Source organism: Danio rerio, chromosome 1 (assembly GCF_052040795.2).
Source record: "Danio rerio strain M-AB ecotype USA chromosome 1, GRCz13ab, whole genome shotgun sequence".
Classification (NCBI taxonomy): domain Eukaryota; kingdom Metazoa; phylum Chordata; class Actinopteri; order Cypriniformes; family Danionidae; genus Danio; species Danio rerio.
Genome location: NC_141021.1, coordinates 52135894 through 52160529, shown reverse-complemented (window position 1 = coordinate 52160529; position 24636 = coordinate 52135894). Strand labels below are relative to the sequence as shown.

Sequence of the window (24636 nt, the reverse complement as noted above, 5' to 3'; positions counted from 1 at the left end):
ATAGCATTTACAACTATTTGCTAATGAATGCTACAACATACTATACTATAGTAGTACACTTAATTGTAGTAAAATATACCCTATAGTTGTAAAAAAAAAAAAAACTACAGTATTGGGTTATTTGTTTTAGTTATTATAGCTGTTGTGTTACCAATAGCTATATATTTACTTCAATGGATTGATGATTCAAGTACCTCACTCTAGTATAGTTCAAAAACAGTATTTACTATAAATGACTATATAAAATACCAGGCCTATACTATAAATTACTGGTATTTTTTCATATGGGTATATAACTCATTCACAGAACAGTGATAATTTCTATTCACAAGAACAGACCACTTGTGTCATACATTCATTCATTTTCCTTCAGCTTAGTCCCTTATCAAGGGTCGCCATAGTAGAATGAACCAAAAACTATTCCAGCATATGTTTTACACAGTGGATGCCCTTCCAGCTGCAACCCAGCACTTGGAAACACTTCATACAAATTTCCGTTCTGCTTTGCTGATTGCAAACCGTGATTGGGAAACTGTTTGCCAGAATTATTCCCTGACCTATAACGTACAATGAGTTTATACATTATTGGAAATAAAGGCAAGCAATCAGTCAAATGTGCAGAATCAGTGTCCGCAGTTACATTAATTAAGATATTCACTTATCTTTGCGCTCAGCGCGAAACACGTTACCTGAGAACAAGTAATAGATTCAAAAGACCAAAGTCGGGGAATATGCCGTTAGACAGAGTCAAGATTAATTAAATATCACGTTTAACAAATATAGTGAGATTAGATCCAGCGGTAAATCTTTGATGAGCAGTCCGATGTGCACAGCTCTCATTGGTGCACTGCATGCCAGAGTGTGTGTGTGTGGTCATCTGATGTGCGTTTTCAGCAGTATAGTGTGTACGGAGAGTTGTTCCGTGCTGAAAAATCCAGCTTAAACCAGCCTAGGATGGTTGGCTGGTTTTAGCTGGTCGACCAGCCTGGTTTTAGAGGGGTTTTGGCCACTTCCAGGCTGGTTTCCAGCCATTTCCAGCCTGGTTTTAGTTGGACAGGCAGGGAAATGACCAGCTAAAACCAGCTTGACCAGCCTAGCCAGGCTGAGAGCCCAGCCAAAACCAGCTACAGCTTAAGCCAGGATGGTCCAGCTGGTTTTAGATGGTTTTAGCTGGTCGCTTTCCAGCTCGACCAGCTAAAACCAGCCAACCATCCTAGGCTGGTTTAAGCTGGATTTTTTAGCAGGGTTTAGAAACACTAGGTGAAACACCAGTGTAGACGTGGATTGTTTTTGTTCTAAAACACTCTTTCAAAACTAAAACGTATTAGTCTAAATGGGGCCTACTCATTCTTATGTGGTTTTAAACCTTTATGAGTTGCTTTAGTTATTTTAACTAATGCTGGTTGATGGCACCCATTGACGTCCATAGTAGGGGATAAATTACTATGGAACTCAATTTGGCTGCCAGCTACCACCATTTTTCAAAATATCTCCTTTGTGTTCAACAGATGCAAGAAAGTCATTACGTTTAGGGTAAGTCAATGATGAATTTTTGGGTGAATTATCCCTCAGTATAAAACAATTAAAAAAAACAGTAAAATCACAGTAAAAAAGCTGTTTATTGAAATGCACGCCCACATTGCCACAGTAAATCATATGAGATCAGAGTCTATTGATTGTCTTCAGAGTAAATCCAAGACTGATAGAAGTTTGGTGTCTCAGTCGTGAAGGTCCCTAAAAGTTAGATTCCTGTTAGAGCATAAACAGTTTAATAAACATAAGAAATCAAATGTAATGAGCAGAATGCCTTCTGATTTAATCGCACCTGTCTGGATAGTGAGACAGCAGCAGTGGGTCAGGGGTGCTGAGGTGAGAGTGTTCAGGAGACCAGGATCTGTGAGGACTCAGAGAGCGACGATGGGATGAAGACGAGGAGCGCATTGTGGAGGTGAGGACAGGAGAAATGGCAGAGAGACCCTGTCTGCGCAGCTCCTGAACTGCTCGCTCCCTAATAAACATAGAATTTAGTTTTACAAAGCCTGCCTGAAATGGAAGTTTAATCTCAGATTATTGCTGTACTTCAGGCTTGACCAACCCTGTTCCTGGAGATCGACCTTCCTGCAGATTTCAGTTGCAACCCATATTAAACACACCTGCCTGTAATTATCAAGTGCTGTTCAGGTCCTAATGAATTGGTTCAGGTGTGTTTGATCAGGGTTGGAGTTGAACTTTGCAGGAAGGTCGACCTCCAGGAACAGGGTTGAGCACCACTGCAGTACTTTTAACTAAAACTCAATGGCTGCGTCCGAAACCGCCTACTACTCAGTAGGTACTGCATTAGAATTTAAACGTACTACTCGGCCGTTAGAAAAGTGCGTTCTGTACAGTATGAATGTAAAAAGTATGAATGGAATTCGGACGTACTACATCCGCCATTTTGTCATGGTCATGTGACCTACCTGCGTCAATTGCGCCGCTTTACTCCCATTCATGAATTCGCTCGCGGGGCATCATGGGATAGCGCAGCATGGATGGGATGTGCACTCTAGAATCTCGCCGGAAGTAGTAAGTCATCCGGGTACTTCTCGCATTTTGATTTTCGAATTCTATGAATTCGGACATACTACACAGCAAATTCATCTGAGTTAAATTCTCGGTGTTGAAGCATTTCAGAGTAAAGTGTTGACGTTAAAGAGTTAGATTTTGATAAATGAATATAATAAGAGTTAGAATTTATTTTATTCAGTGCGAAATCAAGGAGTTATCTTTTCTACACTTGGTGGTGTTATTTCCAACATCCGGGAATTCATGCAGCCCCAGTCACTGAAGAATTTTCCAGACGCCATTTTCCATCTGAGGTTTAGAACAGCAACTGGTGAGTCAAACTACCTAAATGTTGGTATTTTACTGACTTTCTCTAAGGAAATACAGTTGTAAACATATTGTTAAGTTAATAACTTTAGAATGGAGTGACAATTTTAATCTTCTGCGGTTCACTCATGGTCGTTTGTGTATCTAGCTTAACTGCATTACTATTCACTTCTTTTCAAGAATGTTTTATATATGCTCACGCATACATAGTGCATAAAAACATCAAATGTACATGTTCAACACATTTCTGTCACGCTTAATGCCATTTTGTGCGTTGTTACCCATCTGTAAAATAAAATCGACACTTCTCCTTTAATTTGAAGCAAACTAGCGAGGGAATCCCCGGAGCAGCCTAACCTTAGCCTACTCTGCCCGGATGCTAACGGCAACACAGGACGGTTTCCATAAGCTCTGGAGAGTTTCTAAAACATATCTGGTGAGTAAATGAACATATGCTTACTTGTAAAAGGCTTCCTGACTAAAACACATGATTGTTTGTTATTCGTGTACGTTAATTTGGTTGTATTAAACACCGCGGCCCTTTTAAACTGGTTCATTCGTGGCCGTCCATATACCGTTAGTTCATAGACTCGCGTGATAACGTACGCTTAAATTATATTAAGCGTTGACAACCATTAAAGTCGGAATGTTAACATTAATGTCTTTAAATGACCGCGTTTGCACTTTCTCAGACTTTTAAGGTTACAGAAGTCTCCCGGAAGTTGTGGGACTAACATTAACGTTATCCCGCAAATGCACAGAGACTCCCAGATGTCCAAGTAGATGCCCGCAAATGAATGATAATCTCCCGGAAATCGCGCGTCTCCCGCCCGGTCATTAAACACTTTGCACACCCCTCTCCACCGCATCCCTCCCAGCTCTTCAGGTACGTCGCGCGCAAGACACCCCCGCCGCTCTTTGGGTACGTCGCGCGCAACTTATCCCATTGTTCTTTAGGTACTCATTTCTCCCGCTACCTCCCGCAAATCAACTCTGTATCCCCCGAAAATTACTTTTCCCAACTCGGGATGTCTGACGTTAGTAAGTTAGGCTATTTCTGTAGTCAGGAACATCTTAGTCAAGCTTTTTCTCCCGCATGATATTGTGCTTAAAACTATAGGCTAAACTTAGCATGTACTGTACACAACATTTCCGTTTTATTAAAGACAATTTAGTGCGTTGTAAACAGCCACCTGTCTGTAAAATTAATCAACTGATTCATATTTGAGCAGCCTAATGATGATACAGGTTTGATTTGTAGATTTATTATCAATAATCAACATCTGAATCAAAAGATATCTGAAAAAGTGTGAGACATACTTTGTGATGTTCATCTCTCTTTTTCATCTGAAGGTTATGCATATGTGTTAGATACTATTTTTTGTTGTTTTTTTAACAGCCACAGTTCTCTATACAATAACACAAGACCCTGTGACGGTGGCTGATTAGAGACGGATGGTGTATTTCCAGAGTTGGTGAAATGACCAAGCACACCTTCTTGGTCATATGTGGTAATAATAATAATAATGAAGGTATGTTTGATAAAGTTCTGTATTTGTTTCACAAGCTGAGAGGGTATTAGAGCATTAAAGAATAATGAATGACATGAAGGTGATAAGTTTTGTATTGTGGGTAAACTGTTACTTAAATAATGTTTTGCTCTTTACTTTGCACTTTTCCTCTTCTGCTTATCCTAATATTTTAGGTTATATTTGGACCTGAAACATCTGCTAGACTCCAGTAAAGGTGGCCTCAATACTGGACCTGAAAGGGCCTAACAAGTTGAATCTGGTAAAGAAACACGCACGCACACACACGCACGCACGCACGCACACGCTTACAGAAAACTGTTGTTTATGAAGTTTATGAATATTTTTTACACTGTGGCCAATATTTTGGGGAAGTCAGCATCACTAAATTATATAAAAGATTTTAAGCTCCTCTAAATTTTGCTCCAAGTGTTGTGTTAAATTCAGGATTCTGGACAGACAGCTGCCTGTTTTTCCAGTTCTAGTCATAGTGGTTAACCTAATTGTTTTTGGAGATCCAACAGTGATGTATGTGTTTTTTCTACTTTTCCATATCCTGTCACCTCAACCAGCTGGGAGAGTCAAGTTGTGGATCATCATGAAGATTTTCAAAAGGTGAGTTTAGATTTCTTGAATGTTTTATTTACTTTAAATGTTCTTTTAAATATATCATAGAATTTGATTGCAATTTGTTTTCAAACATTTTTCTTAGTCATGCTGGAGTCTTGAAGAGTTCTTAGATGAGCATCACCCTATATCCGTGCATCAGGAACCACCAGACGAGCGATCAGCAGCTGCTACATCGTCATGGATAAAAAGGTCATCCTGTGGCTGGGAAGCACTTCATTCACAGGACATGCTTGATGAAATTTCATAGCTCCAGTTTGTTTTTACACAAGTTTACAGCATTTATACCTTCATTTAAACTGCTGTGTTTAATATGGAGGACCAAGGAAACACCAGAAGTGAAAGATTTACAAGCCAAGTTGTTTAAAATGTAATTTCAGAAGAAAACTATGAGTTCAGAAGTAAACTATGAGTGACGATATATTGAACTTTCAAATTGCTCTGATAACACATCAAGTTTGGACCAAAGGACTGAAACAGCCTTTTTGAGCACTGGTCATACATATTTTGTTGATACTGTCTGTACTAATAAAACATTTAAAGTATATTTGACATTGTTGCATTTTAAAAACTGAATGAATTGTTGAAGTGGTGAATGTTTTCAAATAAAATGTTTTTTTATTTTGTAATTTACAGTCTATTTGACCTTTTTACCATATTTACACTCAAGAGAGTTGAATAAAATAACAATATATTACACCAGGCGGTGTTAAATATAGTTACATTTTTTAACTCTGCCCAGAGTTAAAATTAACCCTTACTTCGGTGTCAATGTGCCAACCCTTTTGAAAGTGTTGATTTAACTTTGTTTTGAGTGGACCCCATGAGACACTTTCAAAGTGTTGAAATTAACACCCATAGAGTTGTTTTGGGTCCCCATATTTTGCTGTGTACTTGGCTCGCATACTGATTTTAGCGTACTATATAGTATGGAAGTATGCAGTTTCGGATGCAGCAAATATCCACTTGTTAAGTGGTGACATGTTTGTGACGTATGTAATATTGTTTCCGGGTCCAAGCCGCCATTCATTTGAGTGGAGAAATCATTCGTTTATGATCACGTTTTTTTCCTATCACACATTAAAGTTGATTTTATATAAAGTCACAGTGTACACAACAATCTCTGGGCTTGCTGCATAACAAATACCAAAAATTTAACAATTTCTAAAAAAATTAACCACTTTCTGGCCATCGGATATTAGGCATGGACATATATACTGCGATCGTGATTTACGAAAGTATTTAATCGTTTTGTAAACGTTTATTATTACCATTTCATGAGTCTCCCTATTCAGTTGAATACTGCGCTTGGACCAGGAAGCCGCTTCGCATGACGTCACACTTAACAAGCGGATTGGAAAGGGTGGGCGGGGCTTTCTTTGTACGCATCATTCTCCTGTAGTAAGGACAATCAGTAGAGGCTCATTCACACCGGACACGTCTTTGCTTCTAAAAATGCATGACGTGGCACTTAGGCATTAGTTTTAAAAAAGTATTGTGAGCAGAGCTTAATTTGTGCCGGAGCAAGCCGGATCCGGATCCGGCACCTCATTTTACCGATCCCCCTCCTCACAGGCACCCGCTCTTCACTGTCTTTCGCGGCTCTTCAACCCTCTCCACTTTCGGCAGCGATAACACCCCCTCTGCTCTTCACTTTTTTCCACGACAAAACTATCTTTTTTTCCAGTCGATTAACTTGTGCGGATTAATTATTCACCTAAAGAATAATAATGTGATCTAGCAAAGTAATACATCGTACATTTTGATTTCACACAAACTTTATCTCTTTATGTGTCTCACCTTTCGAAGCGTTCAGTAGACAGATGTCTCTTGGTCATCTCCAGATCTGCCTCCAGCTGGCATGATCGTGTCTTCAGCTGAGCCATTTCTCTGCTCTGAGAATTCCTAAAGACGTTAAAAAAACAGTAGTTGAAAGGATGAAATAAAACAAGGGAAAAAGCATAAGTGTGTGTACTAAACTCACGCTTTACTGTCAGCCATGCTAAGTTTGTCCTTAAGGATTTCTATTTCAGTCTGTCTTTCCTGAGAGGTGAGTTGCCTCTGTAGCTCTTTTTCTCTTGTGGACACCAGCAGGCTCTCCAGAGTCTGTACAGACAGACGTTCACTGGTCAGCTGCTTCTGTAACAGCTCGATCTCAGAGCAGCAGGATTCCAGCTCACGCTGCACCTGCACAAGCACATTCACAAAAGTGAGGAAATGTTTGCATTTCAGTTTAGTGTATGAAAAATCTTTAAGACAATAAACTTTAAATTAGGTTTGTAAAATGTTTGTTGTCAAACTTTGGTGTTGGTTTGACAACACTGCTTGAATTAGCATTTTAATTTTAATTAATTAACATGTTTCTAGAATGAATTAACTCGTAGTAAGCATGTTTTAACCATTAATTAGGATGTTGCTAGCAATCATTTGAAAGTTGCTAGCATGTTCTAGTATGTAAGAACATTGTTCATAGGAATCAGCTTGCTGTTACTGAGAATTTGCATCTTGCTAGCATGTTCCTAACATGTTTTATGACATGAATTGGCATCCTTTTAACATTAATTAGGACTTTGCTACAAGAATTAGCATGTTGTTAGAATGCTCTAGTGTGTTACAATATTGGCAATATGAATCAGCTTGCTGTTACAGAGAATTGACATATTGATAGCATGTTTCTAGCATGTTTTATAACAAATTAGAATGTCATTAAACAAGTTTTTAACATGAATTAGGTTATGTTTTATAACAAATTAACATGTAGTTAGCAAGTTTTAACATGAATTAGCATGTTGATACCATTAATTTGCAAGTTGCTAGCGTGTTCTAATATGCAAGAACATTGTTGATAGAAATGAGCTTGCTGTTACTGATAATTTGCATGCTGCATGGCATGTTTTTAACATAATTTCTAACATGAATTAGCATGTTTTAACATTAATTAGGATGTTGCTAACAAGAATTAGCATGTTCTTAGAATGCTTTAGTGTGTTACAATATTGGCAATATAAATCAGCCTGCTGTTACTGAGAATTGACATGTTTCTAGCATGTTTTATAACACATTAACATGTAGTTAGCATGTTTAACATGAATTATGATGTTGCTAGCAATAATTTGCAAGTGGCTAGCATGTTCTAATATGCAAGGAGATTGTTCATAGAAATCAGCTTGTTGTTACTGAGAATTTGCATGTTGATAGCATGTTTCTAGCATGAATTAGAATGTTGGCCATCACACGGGCCATCATATCTAAAGGGAAAATTTTAAATTGTAGGTAAAAGCAAGGTCTTATTAAATATATATAGCACTCAGCTAAAGTCTAATAGCAGTGGATGTGTTGAAAGTGAATAATGTGTTTTCCAGTTCTGCTCGTGTTGCAGTTGTTGAATTGACAAGCAGGTAATATTAAAAAAGAGCATTTTCCTGGCAGACTCATTTAATCCCGCCTGAACACTCACAGCGTCTTTGCTGGCATCCAGTTTGACACAGAGCTCTCGTGTTTTTTCCAGGTCGGCCTGTGCCTGCGTGTGCTCAGCCCGCGCCTGACACAGATCCTCCTCCATGTGAATCATCTTTCGGTTTAACTGAGACAGCTGACTAGTGCAGCTTCTCTCCGCACTCAGTGCCTGGACAAACATCGACAAAACACACTTAATGACAGACTGTCTTAACTTAACAGCACTAGACTGAGGAGCGCTGGCAACATGGGTTGTGCTTGACAGACTTTAGCCTTATTGTGATTGTTTGGCCTAAAGCATTTATCATTCATTGGTTTTCTTCAGCTTTAGTCTCTATTTCAGGAGTCACCACAGCGGAATGAACCACCAACTGATCCAGCATATGTTTTATGCAGCAGATGCCCTTCCAGAACTGGGAAACACCCATACACACTCACTCATTTACACACACTCATACACTACGGCCAATTTAGTTTCTTCTGTTCACCTACATCGCATGTCTTTGGACTGAGGGGGAAACCGGGGCACCTGGAGGAAACCCACGTGAACATGAGGAGAACATGCAAACTCCGCACAGAAATGGCTCAGAGAGGACTCAAACCAGCGACATCACTTTAACCAGCTGACCTGTTGGAGTCTGTTCTCCAGACTGTCTGCTCTTTCTTTGAGTCGAAGTATCTCCGAATTAGCATTGTGAAGCTCAAGACGGAGTTCGATGACTGTGGTTTCAGCGCGTCTGGCCTGGTCCTCCCAGCTTTCCACCAGAATAGACTCTTTCCTTCGAGACTCTTGCAGTTCTCTACACTCACGCTCCTGGAGGACAGCAAACAAGATTGCTATTTTGATCATGATAACAAACATTTTTTCCCAAATTTTATCCTTGTTCCAAACCAATTTAAAAGTCCCATGAAATTAAAACAAAGTTTTTTTTAGATGTTAGCGACAGTCTGTTAGATTTATGGATATCTATTAGTTAGTGGGCTCCAAAACAGTGACAAACTTCGTGTTTAGAAGACCTAAACATCCAAAGCTTGCAGTTTGTCACTTCCGCCTTAATGGTTCAACAATGTATTTGACATCATCTCATACTTGAATTTTTCATCAAATCTTGACCAATCAAATGCTTTCTAGTATCTGACATGCTCCGCCCCTTCAAGTCACTTTGCTTTTCATTTGATGTGTTTGATCTCAACCACTCTCACTGATAGGGCTGTGATAAATTGAAACACCATTGGCTGTCTTGTTTTTAAACAGGAGGAGCTACTCTATGTCCCGCCCCTTTTTCATCTTTTAGTTGAGATTATGTCAAACGTTGAGTAACAAATGCACAATTTAAAGCACTTCACAAAGTTTTTTTTTCTTTAGAACACAAGAGAAAATATTTTGAAAAATGTTGGAAACCTGTAACTATTGTCTTTTATAGAATTTTTTTTTATTACCATGATTTTTTATTACCCATAAATTGACATTTTTGGGTGATCTGTTCCTTTAAGAGACTCATCACCTTGGCAGACAGCAGATCTTCAGTACGTGAGATGTCTGCGATGTGATCTTGTACTTTTTTCTGCAAGTCCTCTATTTCCAGATTCGCTTCATCCAGCTTGAACTTTAGAGTCTGAAATGAAAGTAAACTTCAGGTCTTGGTATCTTATTTAATAGAATGCCGTTGCGTACAATTGTTTGGTGTAGAGCACCTGATTTTCCTGATGTGCTCTGTCAAGATCGTCTCTCAGCTGACCGTTTTCTTGTGACGCTTCATCTTTGACTTTCATCAGCGTGTCCATCTCTTTCTCAGAGTCTGACAACTTCCTTTTCAAGACATCCAGCTCTCTTTCTTTGCCTGATATGGTGTCTCTTAAAGCTCTGCAGACATGACGTCACACTGTTATTACTCACTTCCTTCATTGATCAAGGGTTACCAAATGGGAATGAACCGCCAACTTATCCAGCATGTGTTTTACACAGTGTATGCCCTTCCAGCTGTAACCCAGTACTGGGAAACACCCATACATTCTCGCATTTACACATATGCACTACGGCCAATTTAACTTCTTTAATTCACCTAGCGCATGTCTTTGGATTTAGGGGGAAACCAGAGCAGCCAGAGGAAACCCATGTAAACACGGGAAGAACATGCAAACTCCACACAGATATGCCCACTGGCCCAGCCGGGACTCGAACCAGCAACCTTCTTGCTTTGAGGCGTCAGTGTTAACCACTGAGCCAATGTGCTGCTGAAAAATGTTCAGTATGATGTTAATGTCATTTGTTGTTTGTTAAATTTATCGTGATGATGGTCGATATTGATTCATTTATTGTGATAGTCCATATCGCCCACTCTTAGTATATCACAATCATAAATCATTAGAAAGAAATGACACATTTTTCAGGTGGATTAATCTGACTGACGTACTCTAGCATAGACCACTTCAAAATCACCAGTGATCTAATCCCGGCAGATTCCTGGTAAAGGACGACAAATCTGCCGATAAATACCTGTATATGAACTACAAGTTCTAGTCATGCACCACTCACACACACCTGTTCCTCATTCGGTAGATCACACACACTCACAGCTGGAAGCTGCTCATGAACTGAGTGCAAGGACTGTTCATACTGCGCACACATACACATCAGTGCTGAGTCTTGTTATACTGTCTTGCTTTGCCGTGTTTTGACCCTTGCCTTGTTTGTTTACGTTGCCTGCTGCCTGCATGTACTGACCATTCGCCTGTGTAATGACCATGATTTTAAAATTCCTGTATACATCTGTGTTGCCGTTGCTTCCCTGACCATTCTCTAGTCAATAAACCCTGCATTTGAATCCTAACTTCCTTGTTAGCATCCCTTCACATTAAAATCACACACACACACCCAGGTAAATCTACAAATTAATGGTAGTATATACACTGAGGACACTACATACTGGGGAAACTACACAATATAATTCGATTACATTATTTATTGTGCACCACAACCAAAATGTATAAGATAAAGATTGTTTTATTGATTAAAGATATAAACATAAGCTGAAATAAAACATTAAAACCCTTTTTAATTTAAACATTAAACCATAAAACAACTAAAAGTAACATCGATAATAATATTAATAAACGTTACAACAATATTACAACAATAAAAGAGGGCTGTGTAATAATTTTCTACAAATGAAAGCTGCAGTCGAGAACAACTATGACATCTTACTGTGATATACACCAACGATAGGAGTGAGTTTATACCTGGATGGTGAGCATAACACGCTGCATATTGAGAAGAAAATCATACAGTAAGTTACATCATTGGTAACCGTCACTATGCATAAGGGTTTGTTAAGCTGTCAACATGATCATAGGACTCACATTAGAGTTGTCTCAAGATCCTCAGCTCTCAGCTTCAAACTCCTTATGGTTTTTTCCTGGAGAAAAAAATAATCATATCAATAAATGTATCAACCTAAATACAGGGTTCCCACTTCCTGACTTTCAATGATTAAAATATGAATTTCCATGATTCTGTGATCACTGAATTATGTGCAAAATTATGCTAAATTTAGGGAAGCTTGCAATTTTTTATTTGGTGCACATATCCTTTGGCCAGCAGGGACACTGGTCAAATTCTTTCCACACAATCTGCATTGTTTATGTGAAATATTATTATACTTGTGTATAAATCCGATGGGCAAATCCATGGGTTGTCAGACATGGCACAGCAGTGTGTGATTCTCTTTTGCAGGGCTTGCAAAAGTGCTATCCGGAAGTCTATTAATCTATAGTCTATTTCAGGGGTCAACAAACCTGTTCCTGGAGGGCCGGTGTCCTGCAGATTTTAGCTCCAACCCTAATCAAACACACCTGAACAAGCCAATCACAGTCTTACTAGGCATTCTTGAAACAAGCAGGCAGGTGTGTTGTTGAGGTAGGTTGGAGATAAACCCTGCAGGGACACCGGCCCTACAGGATCGAGATTGGTGACCCCTGGTGTATTTCAATGCTTTTGCATTCTCTCACAAGCTGGGTATTTTTGTTGTATGTCATTTTCATGCATCATGGAGCCACTTTCAATGTATATTTGAATTTGGGTTTGCGCTTACAGGTGTTAGAAACAATAAAAAAGCGTAGTTACTTTATTTATAACTGTTTTTTTAGGGTTTTTTAACCTTTAATGGATAGAACAGTGTAGAGCAGGGGTGTCCAAACTCAGTCCTGGAGGGCCGGTATCCAGTTGAGTTTAGCTCCAACTTGCTTGGAAGTTTCTAGTATATCTAGTAAGAGCTTGATTAGCTGGTTCAGGTGTGTTTGATTAGAGTTGGAGCTGAACTCTCCAGGACACCGGCCCTCCAGGACCGAGTTTGGACACCCCTGGTGTAGAGAATTGACAAGAAATCATGGGAAGCAGAGAGAGGGGAAGGGTCGGCAATGGGTATTGAGCCGGGAATCGAACTCGGGTCGCCGTGAGCAACTTGGTGCTATACTGTATGTCAGCACACTTTACCACCAGGGTAAAGTTTGGTGCCAACTAGTCACTTTATTTATCAGGTATCTCTACAGCGTAATGAATTGCCAACTATTCCATTATATGTTTTACGCAGCGGATGCCCTTTTAGCTGCTACCGAGTACTGGGAAACACCCATACACTCTTGCATTCACACACATACACTACGGTCAATTTAGTTCATCCAATTCATCTATAACCTGAAGAATGAATTTGCTTTAAACAACACAAACACAACCAATGTTCACTGTCTGAAATATATGTGTCCTAATAGTGTTTTTAGCAACATGGCACATAGGTATGTCTGTCAACATCTCAAAAAATGCTTTGTGATCCTTTTCGTGATTTTTCTACTGCTGTTGTTGAAGAGATTTAAATAAAAAAATTCTGTTCATCATTTAGAGGCCTTAAGAGTCATTGTATATGGTTCACAGTAGGTTTTATATGGTTACACGGTTCATACTTTGTTTCTCTCAGCTTTTCTTTATATCATTTTTAGACACCAATCGTTCTTGAGGTCAAAAAAGTAATGAAGAAGTACGATGTGTAAATTTCTATATGAATTCACAACAAAAAATGGTGCAATTTCATGAAAATGTGTCATTAAATTTGCCATATTTGGCCACAATAATCATAAATGTTTATAAATTGAAGGTAAAATTTATAGATTTTTAAGGTACATTTTTAAATGACAAACAAAAATCCCTGATATTTGTTGACATGGACAAAAAAAACATTGAATTCATCAATGTCTGGAATGAAGCTTTTAAAATTTCATGATTCATTCATTCATTCATTTTCCTTCAGCTTAGTCCCTTTATTCATCAATGGTCGCCACAGTGAAATGAACCGCCAACTTAACCTGCATATGTTTTACACAGCAGATGCTCTTCCAGCTGTAACCCAGTACTGGGAAATACCCATACACACTCATTCACACTCATACACTGCAACCAATTTAGTTTCTTCAATTTACCTACAGCGCATGCCTTTGGACTGTGGAGGAAACGGTGCACCCGGAGGAAACCTACACCAACACGAGGAGAACATGCATACTCAGAATGTGCCAACTGTCCCAGCCAGAACTTGAACCAGCAACCTTCTTGCTGTGAGGCAAAAGTGCTAACCACTAAGCCACTGTTTCACTCAAAATTCCATGATATTTCTTAATAAATAAACAGGTGTAAGCAGGTTTTTACGTTCTCATCCAGCTGGTGATTGGCTGTGTTGATCAGATCGCTCTTCTTCTCCATTTGTTCCTGCAGTGTGTTTCTTTGCTGGTCCAGCTGTGAGATTGTGGCCCGCTGTGTGTTCAGTTCCTCTCGCAAAACAGTTACCTGCCGCACGAGAGAGTCTCAAACACACAACAAGTAGAAAAGAGATTCAGTGACACACAAACATCTTTAGTTCATTATACTATCAAAACATTCATTCAAAATAATACACGACCCATTAAATGTTTTGAGGTTTTTTCCTCACAAAGAAAAATCTTATTTTCAACCAAGTTGCAATATTTTGATTAAAATGATACATTTTTTTAAGATATAAAAAATACAATAAAATAAATAATTCATTATAAAAAGAGAAATGTTATTAAAATTTAAAACAATTTGTTTCTGGTTGAATATAGTGTATTGTACAGATTTTTCAGCATCATTAGTCTTCAGTGAGACATAAATATTCATTCATTAATTTTCCTTCAGCTTAGTTCCTGCATTGATCAGGGGTCACCACAGCGGAATGAGCCGCTAAATCATCCAGCATATGTTTAACACAGCGGATGCCCTTCCAGCTGCAACCCAGTACTGGGAAACACTCATTTACGCTCACATTTACACACATGCACTACTGCCAATTTAGTACAGTTCTACAGTATAGTGCATCTCTTTGGGCTGTGGGGGAAACCGGACCAACCGTGCCAACACCGATAGGATATAATTATTTAAAATTATTTTTTATAAATGCTGCTTTGAAATATTTGTTAGTATTATCTATGTTGAAAACAATTTTTCTGCATTTTTTATTTTTATTTTTAGGAATCATTCTGAACACAAAGTACAAATAAAATTCATTTAATGAAATTAAAGGTTGGTCAGTCATTAATCACGTGTATATAAGCAGCGGTCCTTGCACTGTTTCAGTTGACTTTTGTTTCTCCTCTTCTGTTTTTTCAAAAAAAAAAAAGAAAAAAAAGGGGGAGTTGGAGTTTGAGTCAAGCCTCGAGCATCCTTCAAGGTAGGGAGGTCCGAGCTCTCTTAGGGGTTTGATAGCTCAGGCCACAGCTTCAGGACAGCAATGCCAAAATCATTTACCATGTTGACGCAGTTGAGTGAGCGGGTGAACTCATGAATTTGGTAACACTATAAATATCTTTACTGTCAGTTTTGATCATTTTAATGTGTTTTTGCTGAATAAAAGTGTGAAACAAAACAAAACTAAAACTGAACTTTTATCAGAAAAAAAGATATGAACAGTATTATACTTAATTATTCTTTCCACAACTTTATCAAACTTTCACCTCTGCTACTCTACAGGTAAATGGACACATCTGTTTAGTGGCAGTTCAATTATTTTAAATTCAATTCTCACCATTCATCTCATCCAGCGTTTTATTTCTCTCCTGAGCGTTTTGCAGTTCTCCAATCCTGTTGGTCAGTCTCCTCTGATTCTCACTCAGAGAACTTTCCATCTGATTATTTGACAGTCTGATACACACACACACACACACACACACACACAGTTTACTAATTATACTACTTTAAATATTGAAATATGGATACATACAGAATATATATATATATATATATATATATATATATATATATATATATATATATATATATATATATATATATAAAGCTGAAGTCAGAATTATTAGTCCCCCAGTTTATTTTTTTCCCCAATTTCTGTTTAACGAAGAGCAGATTTTTTTTAGTACATTTCTAAACATAATAGTTTTAATAACTCATTTCTAATAACTGATTTATTTTATCTTTGCCATGATGACAGTGCATAATATTTTACTAGATATTTTTCAAGAACTTCTTTACAGCTTAAAGTGACACTTAAAGGCTTAACTAGGTTAATTAGGTTAACTAGGCAGGTTAGGGTAATTAGGCAAGTTATTGTATAATAATGATTTGTTCTGTAGACTATTGAAAAAACTAGCTTGAAAAGGCTAATAATATTGACCTTAAAATGTTTCTTAAAAAATTAAAAACTGCTTTTATTCTAGCAGAAATAAAACAAATAAGACTTTCTTCAGAAGAAAAAATATTATCAGACATACTATGTAAATTTCCTTGCTCTGCTAAACATCGTTTGGGAAATATTTGAAAAAGAAAAAAAGTTCAAAGGGAGGCTAATAATTCTGATTTCAACTGTATATATAGTATGTACCTTAGGCTGCAGCACTCATTTCTACAGCGAATCAGTTCTTCTTCACTGGCACTGAGTTTCCGGCTAAGATTGTGTACTTCCTCCTCCAGCCCCATCATGTTCTCCCTCATCTGAGCATGTCTGCATTTCTGTTCCCCTCGCTCCTGCTCCAGCTTGAAAACACACAAATCAATAACAACAGAGCTTAACAATAACTACAGTTTATAGCATGGAATGGTACAGTACAATACTGCTAACAACAATGTTTCAAGAACGATTTGCTAACATTCCCATTGAGTTATAAAAGTTATTTCTGTAATCGTTTTGTTTGTTTTGGTTCATTTTGGCTACTTTTTGAAAGTATAACATTTAAAAAAAAGTTTATATGAACATTAAATTATTTTTTCCCTAAGTCAATACAATTCTATTTATATTATATTTCTGAAATATGTGCTTGTGCTAAAGTTTTTAAAAAATAACTGCATGATTCTCCATAGCACAACAAATCTAAAAATTAGACAGGGCCAGAGATATTTTGCTATGTGGAATCCCTAGTAGCAAAGAATTCTGGCCCAGATTTGGCATAAAGCTGGCACAGCCGGCATTCATCCGGCACTGGCATACAGCATGTGGGCCAAACATGGCCCAGGTTTGGCAGAGGTGGCACCGTCTTTAAGGCGGCACACAAAATTTGGGCCAGATGAAAAACGTAGTATTTGGCCCAGATTTAAAAATTTGATAAGTGGGCCATGTAAGTTTGGCCAGTCTTGACCCACATTTAAAATACACTAAAATTATTTTTGAGTAAAGAAAAAAAATTCTACCAATCAGGTCACTTTGAGAAAAAGCGTGCCCATAGTGTGCCTAAAGCGCATCACTCCATTGGTTTATCAATTTCATTGCCATCGTGACACACCAACCTATCTGGCCCAGTTCAGGCCCAGTTATGAGTTATTAACTTGGCTAAGACTTGGCCCAGATATGGTCCGTGTTTGGCCCTTGTCTGGAAGCCAGATTAGGTCCAGTCATGTACCGTAATCACTGCGGCATGTGGGCCAAGCAAAACGTGATTGTGTGGGCCAGAGCTGGGCCAGATAAATTTTGCTATGTGGGATGGGTCTTTCTGTTTTTCCAAAACTTTTCCAGGCCTGTCAAAATTCCAGACTTTTCCAGGTTACCCATGACCATATATGAACCCTGTTCAGTGTTGTGTTCAACAGAAAAAAAGTAAATGTAACTAAATGATTTCCATTTTTTTGTGTGTAAGTGAACTATCCCCGGGTGACACAGTAGCTCAGTGGTTAGCACTGTTGCTTCAAGGTAAGAAAGTCGTTGGTTTGATTCCCAGCTGGGCATTTCTGAGTGGAGTTTGCATGTTCTCCTTGTGTTCGCGTTGGTTTCCTCCAGGTGCTCCGGTTTCCCCCACAGTCCAAAGAGATGCGTTATAGATGAATTGAAGAAACTAAATTGGCCGTTGTGTATGAGTGTGAAGGTGAGAGTGTATTAGTGTTTCTCAGTACTGGGTTGCAGCAGGAAGGGCATCTACTGTGTAAAACATATGCTGTATAAGTTGGCGGTTCATTCCGCTGTGGCGACCCTTGGTGGATAAAGGGGCTAAGCCGAAGTAAAATGAATGACTGAATGAACTACTCCTATTTGTTCTCCAATGAATCTTATTGTCGAAAATTGAGATGTGATTTTACTTTATCCTGCTTTCCTCTGAACTAGCGTGTGTATTAAGATTCATCTCCAGCTTTCGTCACGGGTAAATGCAGAGCTCTTACCGTGAGCACAGCGGCCTGCAGGTCCTCCAGCGTCTGCTCCAGGTGAGCTCTCTCGCTGATGGATGTCTCCTGAGAGATCTGAGGCGACGTGCCGTTCAAAGAGAACACAGACACACTCAGCGGGGCTAAAAAAAGCACAGCTCTCTCCTAGCATTATCGCTGCGCTCCCCGGAGAGATGACTCAATTTATTACTGCACTCTAGTGTGTAAGTGATTTTTTCCTTTAGTGCTCCTAAATAACATTTCCGTGGGGCTGGAGAACACGAATGCATGTGAATATGACATGTGTAGTGTGTGTGTGGCACCTTGAGTCTCTCTCTCAGACTGTCTCTCTCTGTGGTCATGCGGTTGAGGTCTGAGATGGCCTCGTCCCGTTCGGTCTCGACCCGTTTTAGGATGCTCTGAGCGGTCACGCTGCAACTTTTGGCCCCACGCGCTGCTTTTGACTTCATCACCTCCCGGCGGAGGGCTGCTATCTCTTCTTGAGCCTGCAGGGGGGGTTAATTAAGGCACTTCTTTCTTTTATTGAACAATATAATGTATGGACAGTAATAATTACTTTAAAGTGAAACATTCTGAAATATAGAAGGGACATAGGGGAAGCCAGAGTGAAAAAGCAGTAAAGAAAATTAAAAAAGGCACAATATTAAAAAAAAAAAATAATAATAAAATACAATAAGCTAAACAAGAAACGTACACGCACCGGCCACTTTATCAGGTACACCTTTCCAACCGCTTGTTAGGGCAAATTTCTTATCAGCCAATCACATGGCAGCAGCTTAATGCATTTAGGCATGTAGACATGGTCAAGCAGATCTGCTGCAGCTCAAACCGAGCATCAGAATGGGGAAGAAAGGTGATTTAAGTGACTTTGAATGTGCCATGGTTGTTGGTGCCAGACGGGCTGGTCTAAGTATTTCAGAAACTGCTGATCTACTGGGATTTTCACGCACAACCATCCCTACATTTTACAGAGAATGGTCTGAAAAAAGAAAATATCTGGTGAGCGGCAGTTCTGTGAGAGCAAATGCCTTGTTGATGTCAGACGTCAGAGGAGAATGGCCAGACTGGTTCCAGCTGATAGGAAGGCATCAGTAACTCAATAAAAAACGCTCTTTACAACCTAGGTTTGCAGAAGAGCATCTCTGAATGCACAACACATCCAACCTTGAGGCGGATGGGCTACAGCAGCAGAAGACCACACCGGGTGCCACTCCTCTAAGCTAAGAACAGAAAACTGAGGCTACAATTCACACAGGCTGACCAAAATTGGTCAATCGAAGATTGGGAAAATGTTGCCTGGTCTGATGAGTCTCTATATCTGCAGTGTTATTGAATGGTAGGGTCAGAATTTGGCATCAACAACATGAAAGCATGGATCCATCCTGCCTTGTATCAATAGTTCAGGCTGGTGGTGGTGTAATGGTGTGGTGGATATTTTCTTGGCACACTTTGTGCCCAGAGGTACCAATAGAATATTGTGTCAACTCCACACCCCACCTGAGAATTGTTGCTGACCATGTCCATCCCTTTATGACCACAGTGTACCCATCTTCTGATGGCTACTTCCAGCAGGATAACGCACCATGTCATAAAGCGTGAATCATCTCAGACTGGTTTCTTGAACATGACAATGAGTTTACTGTATTCAAACGGTCTCCACAGTCACCAGAACTCAATGCAACAGAGCACCTTTGGGTGATAGAATGGGAAATTCAATCTGCAGCAACTGTATAATGCTATCATGTCAATATGGACCAAAATCTCTGAGGAATATTTCCAATACCTTGTTGAATCTATACCACAAAGGATTTAAAGGGGGTCCAACCGAGTACTAGTAAGGTGTACCTTATAAAGTGGCCATTGAGTGTATCTAAAATAAAGCACAAAATACAAATAAGATACAAAGAGTGTAAGCAATTCAAAATGAGGTACTGATGTAACAGGGGATTTTTAAATAGGGGATGACAAGATCATGTTTTCCAAGGCTAGTGTTACCTGAACCAGAGAGTGTTTCAAAATATTGTTGCAATTATTTTATGGATACCATAAAAATACCTTTATTATTGGAGAATTTGCAATTATAGATGTGATATTTTGCAAGTAAATGGTTAAGGAACCTTTCAGACCAAAAATGGTGGCGTAAAAAATGGTGCTATAAAAGGATTAAGCTGAAGGAAAATGAATGAATACATGGTTTCATTAGTCTTTGTCATGATGACATGACTTATTTTCCAAGATACTAGTGTAAAGTGCATAACTAGGTTAATTACTTTAACTCTAAAATAGTTTTTAATAAAAATTTAATTTTATTCCAGCCAAACTAAACAAAATGAGACTTTCAAGAAATTGTTATCTAATAAGAGCCTTTTTCTCAGCCTCCTATTTTTATTTTCAGTTATTTCACAGTAAGGGAACCAATTATTTGCCATAAAAGTGAAAACACTGAACTTAAACACAGAAACCGAAGAAGAATGATTCTTTTTTTATTATGTTTTAGCATTTTTGGGTATGCTAACATTGACCGTAGGATGAAAGGGCATCCGCTGCGTAAAACATATGCTGGATAAGTTGGTGGTTCGTTCTGCTGTAGCAACCCCAGATTAATAAAGGGACTAAGCCGAAAAGAAAATGAATGAATGTTTTGGCATTTTTTGCAACTCTTTGTAGACAAAATATAGAGGGGGTGGTATTACTATAATTAATTGACAGAAATGCAATTTAATATGCAGGGCTCATCAATAAGGACTGCCCGATGGCCCAGGGCCAGCGTAAGAGGTCCTCGGGACAGTAGATGGAATCGTTACTGGCCCGATTGGTGCAGTGCTGCCTCGTCACTAAATTTTAATAGACAGCAACATAATCACAATATCAAATTATGAAGCTAAAAGAAAACGTCAGCTTTTAACGTTGTGGAAACATTTAGATGGGTACAACATGATGAAAAAAATGAAGTGATGTTTTACTTACGATTTGCCGTCACTTTTAAGTCAGCCACCTTTTGTTTTGCAATAAAATACCTGCACATTTTCCACACTATATTTTACTGCTAAATATTTTAACATTTTTAAAATATTTAAATTCTAGATTAACAGACAATATTTTGTGACACATTTTTAATATATGTGGCTAAGAAAAAGCAATTACCTTTTTTTTTTGTTGTTGTTTTGGTGTGGCCCGTAAAAATTTTGACAGGGCAAGTAAAAATCTGAGCCACTGGTCCAAACGGGCCAGTAGGAAAAATCCTTAGTGTTAAACCCTGATATGTAATAAATATATGTGAAATATATAGTTTTATAGATTTAATTGTGATTGTAGTACATAATAGTATAAAATATTAAGTTCATATTCAGTAAGACTTTATTTTGATGGTCCCTATTTGCAATTTGTGCATGACTAAAAGTTGCATTGCAACTACATGCCAATTACTTCTCATTTGACTGTCTGCTAAAATCTGTTAATACTGACGTTTAACTGACTATATATAACTTTGCAAGTACATATCAACTTACAATAACCCTAACCCTAAACCGAACCCCAACCTAATAGTCTACTTATAATCTAATGAGAATTAGTTGCCATGTAGATGCAATATAACCAAATGTAACCAATGGATCAAAATAAAGTGATACCAAAATAGTATAAAACATTAAATAAACATTCTTTCATTCCTTTTAGAGAATCAAATCAGATTTAATATTTGCAAATCAAAATCGAACTGGACATCTGATACTATTTCAATTCATATTCAGTACCTCAGTGTCAGTGTCAAGTATGTGAACTTTTTGCTCTGTTTTATAATGTTTGTGTGTGTTTCAAATCCTAAATTTACACATACATTTAATTTAATTTGATTAATAATAATAATTTTTACAATAATAATAATAGTTAATCTACCTGCTGGTAGTGCATTCGGGTCTTGTCACGTTCAGCTGTGAGCACTTTAACATTGGCCTGGGTCTCTGAGAGATGCCGCTCATGTTTGTCCAGCATGTTCTGCAGCTCATCTCTTTCTCGTAACACCCTCATCAGCTCTGAATCAAATGAGCCGCCCTTAAATAAAACAGAAAGTCGACTCAGCATTAAAAGAATAAAGGAGTTAGTATTAAGACAAGGCACTGCAGGAGAATAGGATTATAAAAACGAATAGCTAACGTCCTATTTCCCTAGTTGATATATTACATTCAGAATTGCAAACATCTTTTTTGTATTACAAGTGTTTAAAATGTTTAAATACATACATTTCTGGAACACAAATCTGAAGTCAAGTCAGAATTCATGTTTATTTTTTTTTAATTTTTTTTATTTTAACATATTGGTGGAAATATTTTAATCACTCCACAATTCAGAAAAATATATCAAGAAAACAAATATTTATTTTTTTGCAAATTAAGTTTTAAAAATTTCTGTTCATAGTACTTTAACAGGTGAGTGTCTGACAGGACTGCGGTGAGTCGATGCCCCTTTGACAGGGCTGGTGGAGCGACGAGGCCTCAACATCTCTTACAGTTCCTCCTAAATCAGAATATTGTGAAACAGACATGGAATGAATAAAAATACATCCATACATACAGATGTAAAGAAAATTACAGATACATATGAGACACCTACTTTAAAAGATTAACCTAGCGTTTATAGCATAAAGCAACAGCTACCAGGGTTATCACCACAGGCTCTCTGACCCAGTTTTGACGGTTTCTGCTGCCCCCTGTTGGATCAAAAATGTTACTACAACTTGAAATTTTCAAATTCATATTTTATTTTTCACATACAGTCATGCACATGCAGTGAAATGCTTATACAACTGCCCATGAACTAGATTATAAACAAGAAATAAATTCTGAAATAAAAGAAAAAATTAAATACAGACAGGCTTTAGCTATAGAAAATATAACTATAGAAAATTTGAACAAACTACAAGATATTAAAAATGCTTAGCTATGTAAATATAGAAAACTTTAGCTGTAGATTTACACTATGTACAGTGAAAGAATTGGCATACACTTTTAATATATATCTTCCTGTATATTATTATAGCCAGGGATAGGCAAAAATACATTGAAATGTATTTTAAAATAAAATACCTCAGTTTTACAAGTATCAAAATAAACAACAAAATACAGCAGCAACAAATGTATCAAAATAAAATACTGTATCTTTGTATTTTGAAAATAAAAAATACTTTTACAAGGGAGCATGACATTTCTTCACAAACCTTCCATCAACGGGCATATTTGATCAATCCCTTCACCATTAAACAAACTTTCTCTTTCATTTTAGCATAAATTTTGTCCTGTCTTAAAGATGATCTCTTTATGTAAAAACCATGCAATGTAGATAATAAGTTAGAATATAGTTGATCTCTTCATTGCGTCTTATATCTCTATCAAATACAAATTACAAAATATTCATTCATTCATTTTCTTTTCGGCATAGTCCCTTCACCAATCTGCGGTCGCCACAGCGAAATGAACCGCCAATTTATCCATCATATGTTTTACACAGCGGATGCCCTTCCAGCTGCAACTCATCACTGGGGAAACATCCATACACACTCATTCACACACATAACACTACGGTCAATTTTAGCATACCCAATTTACATGTCTTTGGACTTGTGAAGGTCCATCCAACACAGGGAGAACATGCAAACTCCACAGAGAAATGCCAACTGACCCAGCTGAGGCTCGAACCAGCGACCTTTTTCAAATTTCAAAATACTATTTTGTATTTGAAATACGTATCTGAAATAGACGTATCAGGGATACTGCCTATCCTTTATTATAGCTAACATATTATTTTATCCTATGGACTATGAAGACTCGTTTATACTGTAAATTTGAGATTAAAAAATCATAAATAATATGCCTGATTATATACAATATAATACCTTAAGTAAACAATCTGATGCTGATGTCAAATAACCTATATCACTTTCTCCAATATTCAGACATTTTGTGTAAAAAATTAGGCAAATTGGTGCATATTTAAAATGTTAACATAAGTTTCTAGAAAACTTGCAATAAAATATTTTCAATACAAGCAAAATTAATTAAATAAACTTCAAAAGGCGACAGAGGTTGTCATGGCAACTCAAATACTACGGTTGCACGATATAACAATAAAAATCAGTTATTAACAAGAATATGAGGTCAAACTTATGAAGTATTTTGCTATTTTAGAGAATATTGATAATAACGTCAGTTACAAGGCACAGCCTGCCCTAAATGTGGCTTGCTTCAATGCAATACTAAGCTCGAAAAGTCATTAACACGAAAAAAGTTACATTTAACATAAGCCTGTGAGATAAAAGCTGCAAATGAATTATACAACGCAGAAAACAAAGTATTTTTGTGTAAATTCGATGCTGTTACCTCTTCTAGTGGGTCTGGTAAACGAAAGCAAGCGTGTTAAAGTAAATCTCAACAAGCTCTTTACCCTGAGGGATAAACATCCACGCTGACCAATCACAAGACAGGATGAAACTGTCAGTCAAAG

The 24636-nt window shown here is 37.8% G+C and overlaps 1 protein-coding gene and 1 long non-coding RNA gene across 10 annotated transcripts; one reads left to right on the top strand and one right to left on the bottom strand.

The window, feature by feature from the left end:
- Positions 1-1600: 1600 nt before the first annotated feature.
- tsga10 (testis specific, 10) lies at positions 1601-24562 on the bottom strand. 9 transcript variants are annotated; one of them, XM_087236389.1, is made up of 19 exons: positions 24513-24562; positions 22750-22846; positions 22558-22653; positions 22036-22191; positions 18444-18626; positions 18139-18216; positions 16376-16527; positions 15566-15681; positions 14176-14330; positions 11844-11899; positions 11724-11744; positions 10179-10347; positions 9989-10099; positions 9112-9297; positions 8485-8652; positions 7012-7214; positions 6828-6932; positions 1826-2008; positions 1601-1749 (listed from the first exon to the last, which is right to left on the bottom strand). In XM_087236389.1, the coding sequence occupies exons 3-19, from the start codon at positions 22636-22638 to the stop codon at positions 1719-1721; spliced, it is 2154 nt and encodes a 717-aa protein (XP_087092515.1). In that variant the 5' UTR covers positions 22639-22653; positions 22750-22846; positions 24513-24562; the 3' UTR covers positions 1601-1718. The 9 variants fall into 9 exon arrangements, with proteins under 9 accessions (XP_087092515.1, XP_087092516.1, XP_087092519.1 ...); XM_087236390.1 differs by having other exon boundaries at positions 1601-1734; XM_087236393.1 differs by having other exon boundaries at positions 16428-16527.
- Positions 2588-5656, top strand: LOC137495820 (uncharacterized). The gene is made up of 6 exons (XR_015476973.1): positions 2588-2875; positions 3195-3307; positions 4271-4403; positions 4577-4662; positions 4973-5015; positions 5113-5656. It is a non-coding gene; the product is annotated as an uncharacterized LOC137495820 (long non-coding RNA).
- Positions 24563-24636: the final 74 nt, after the last annotated feature.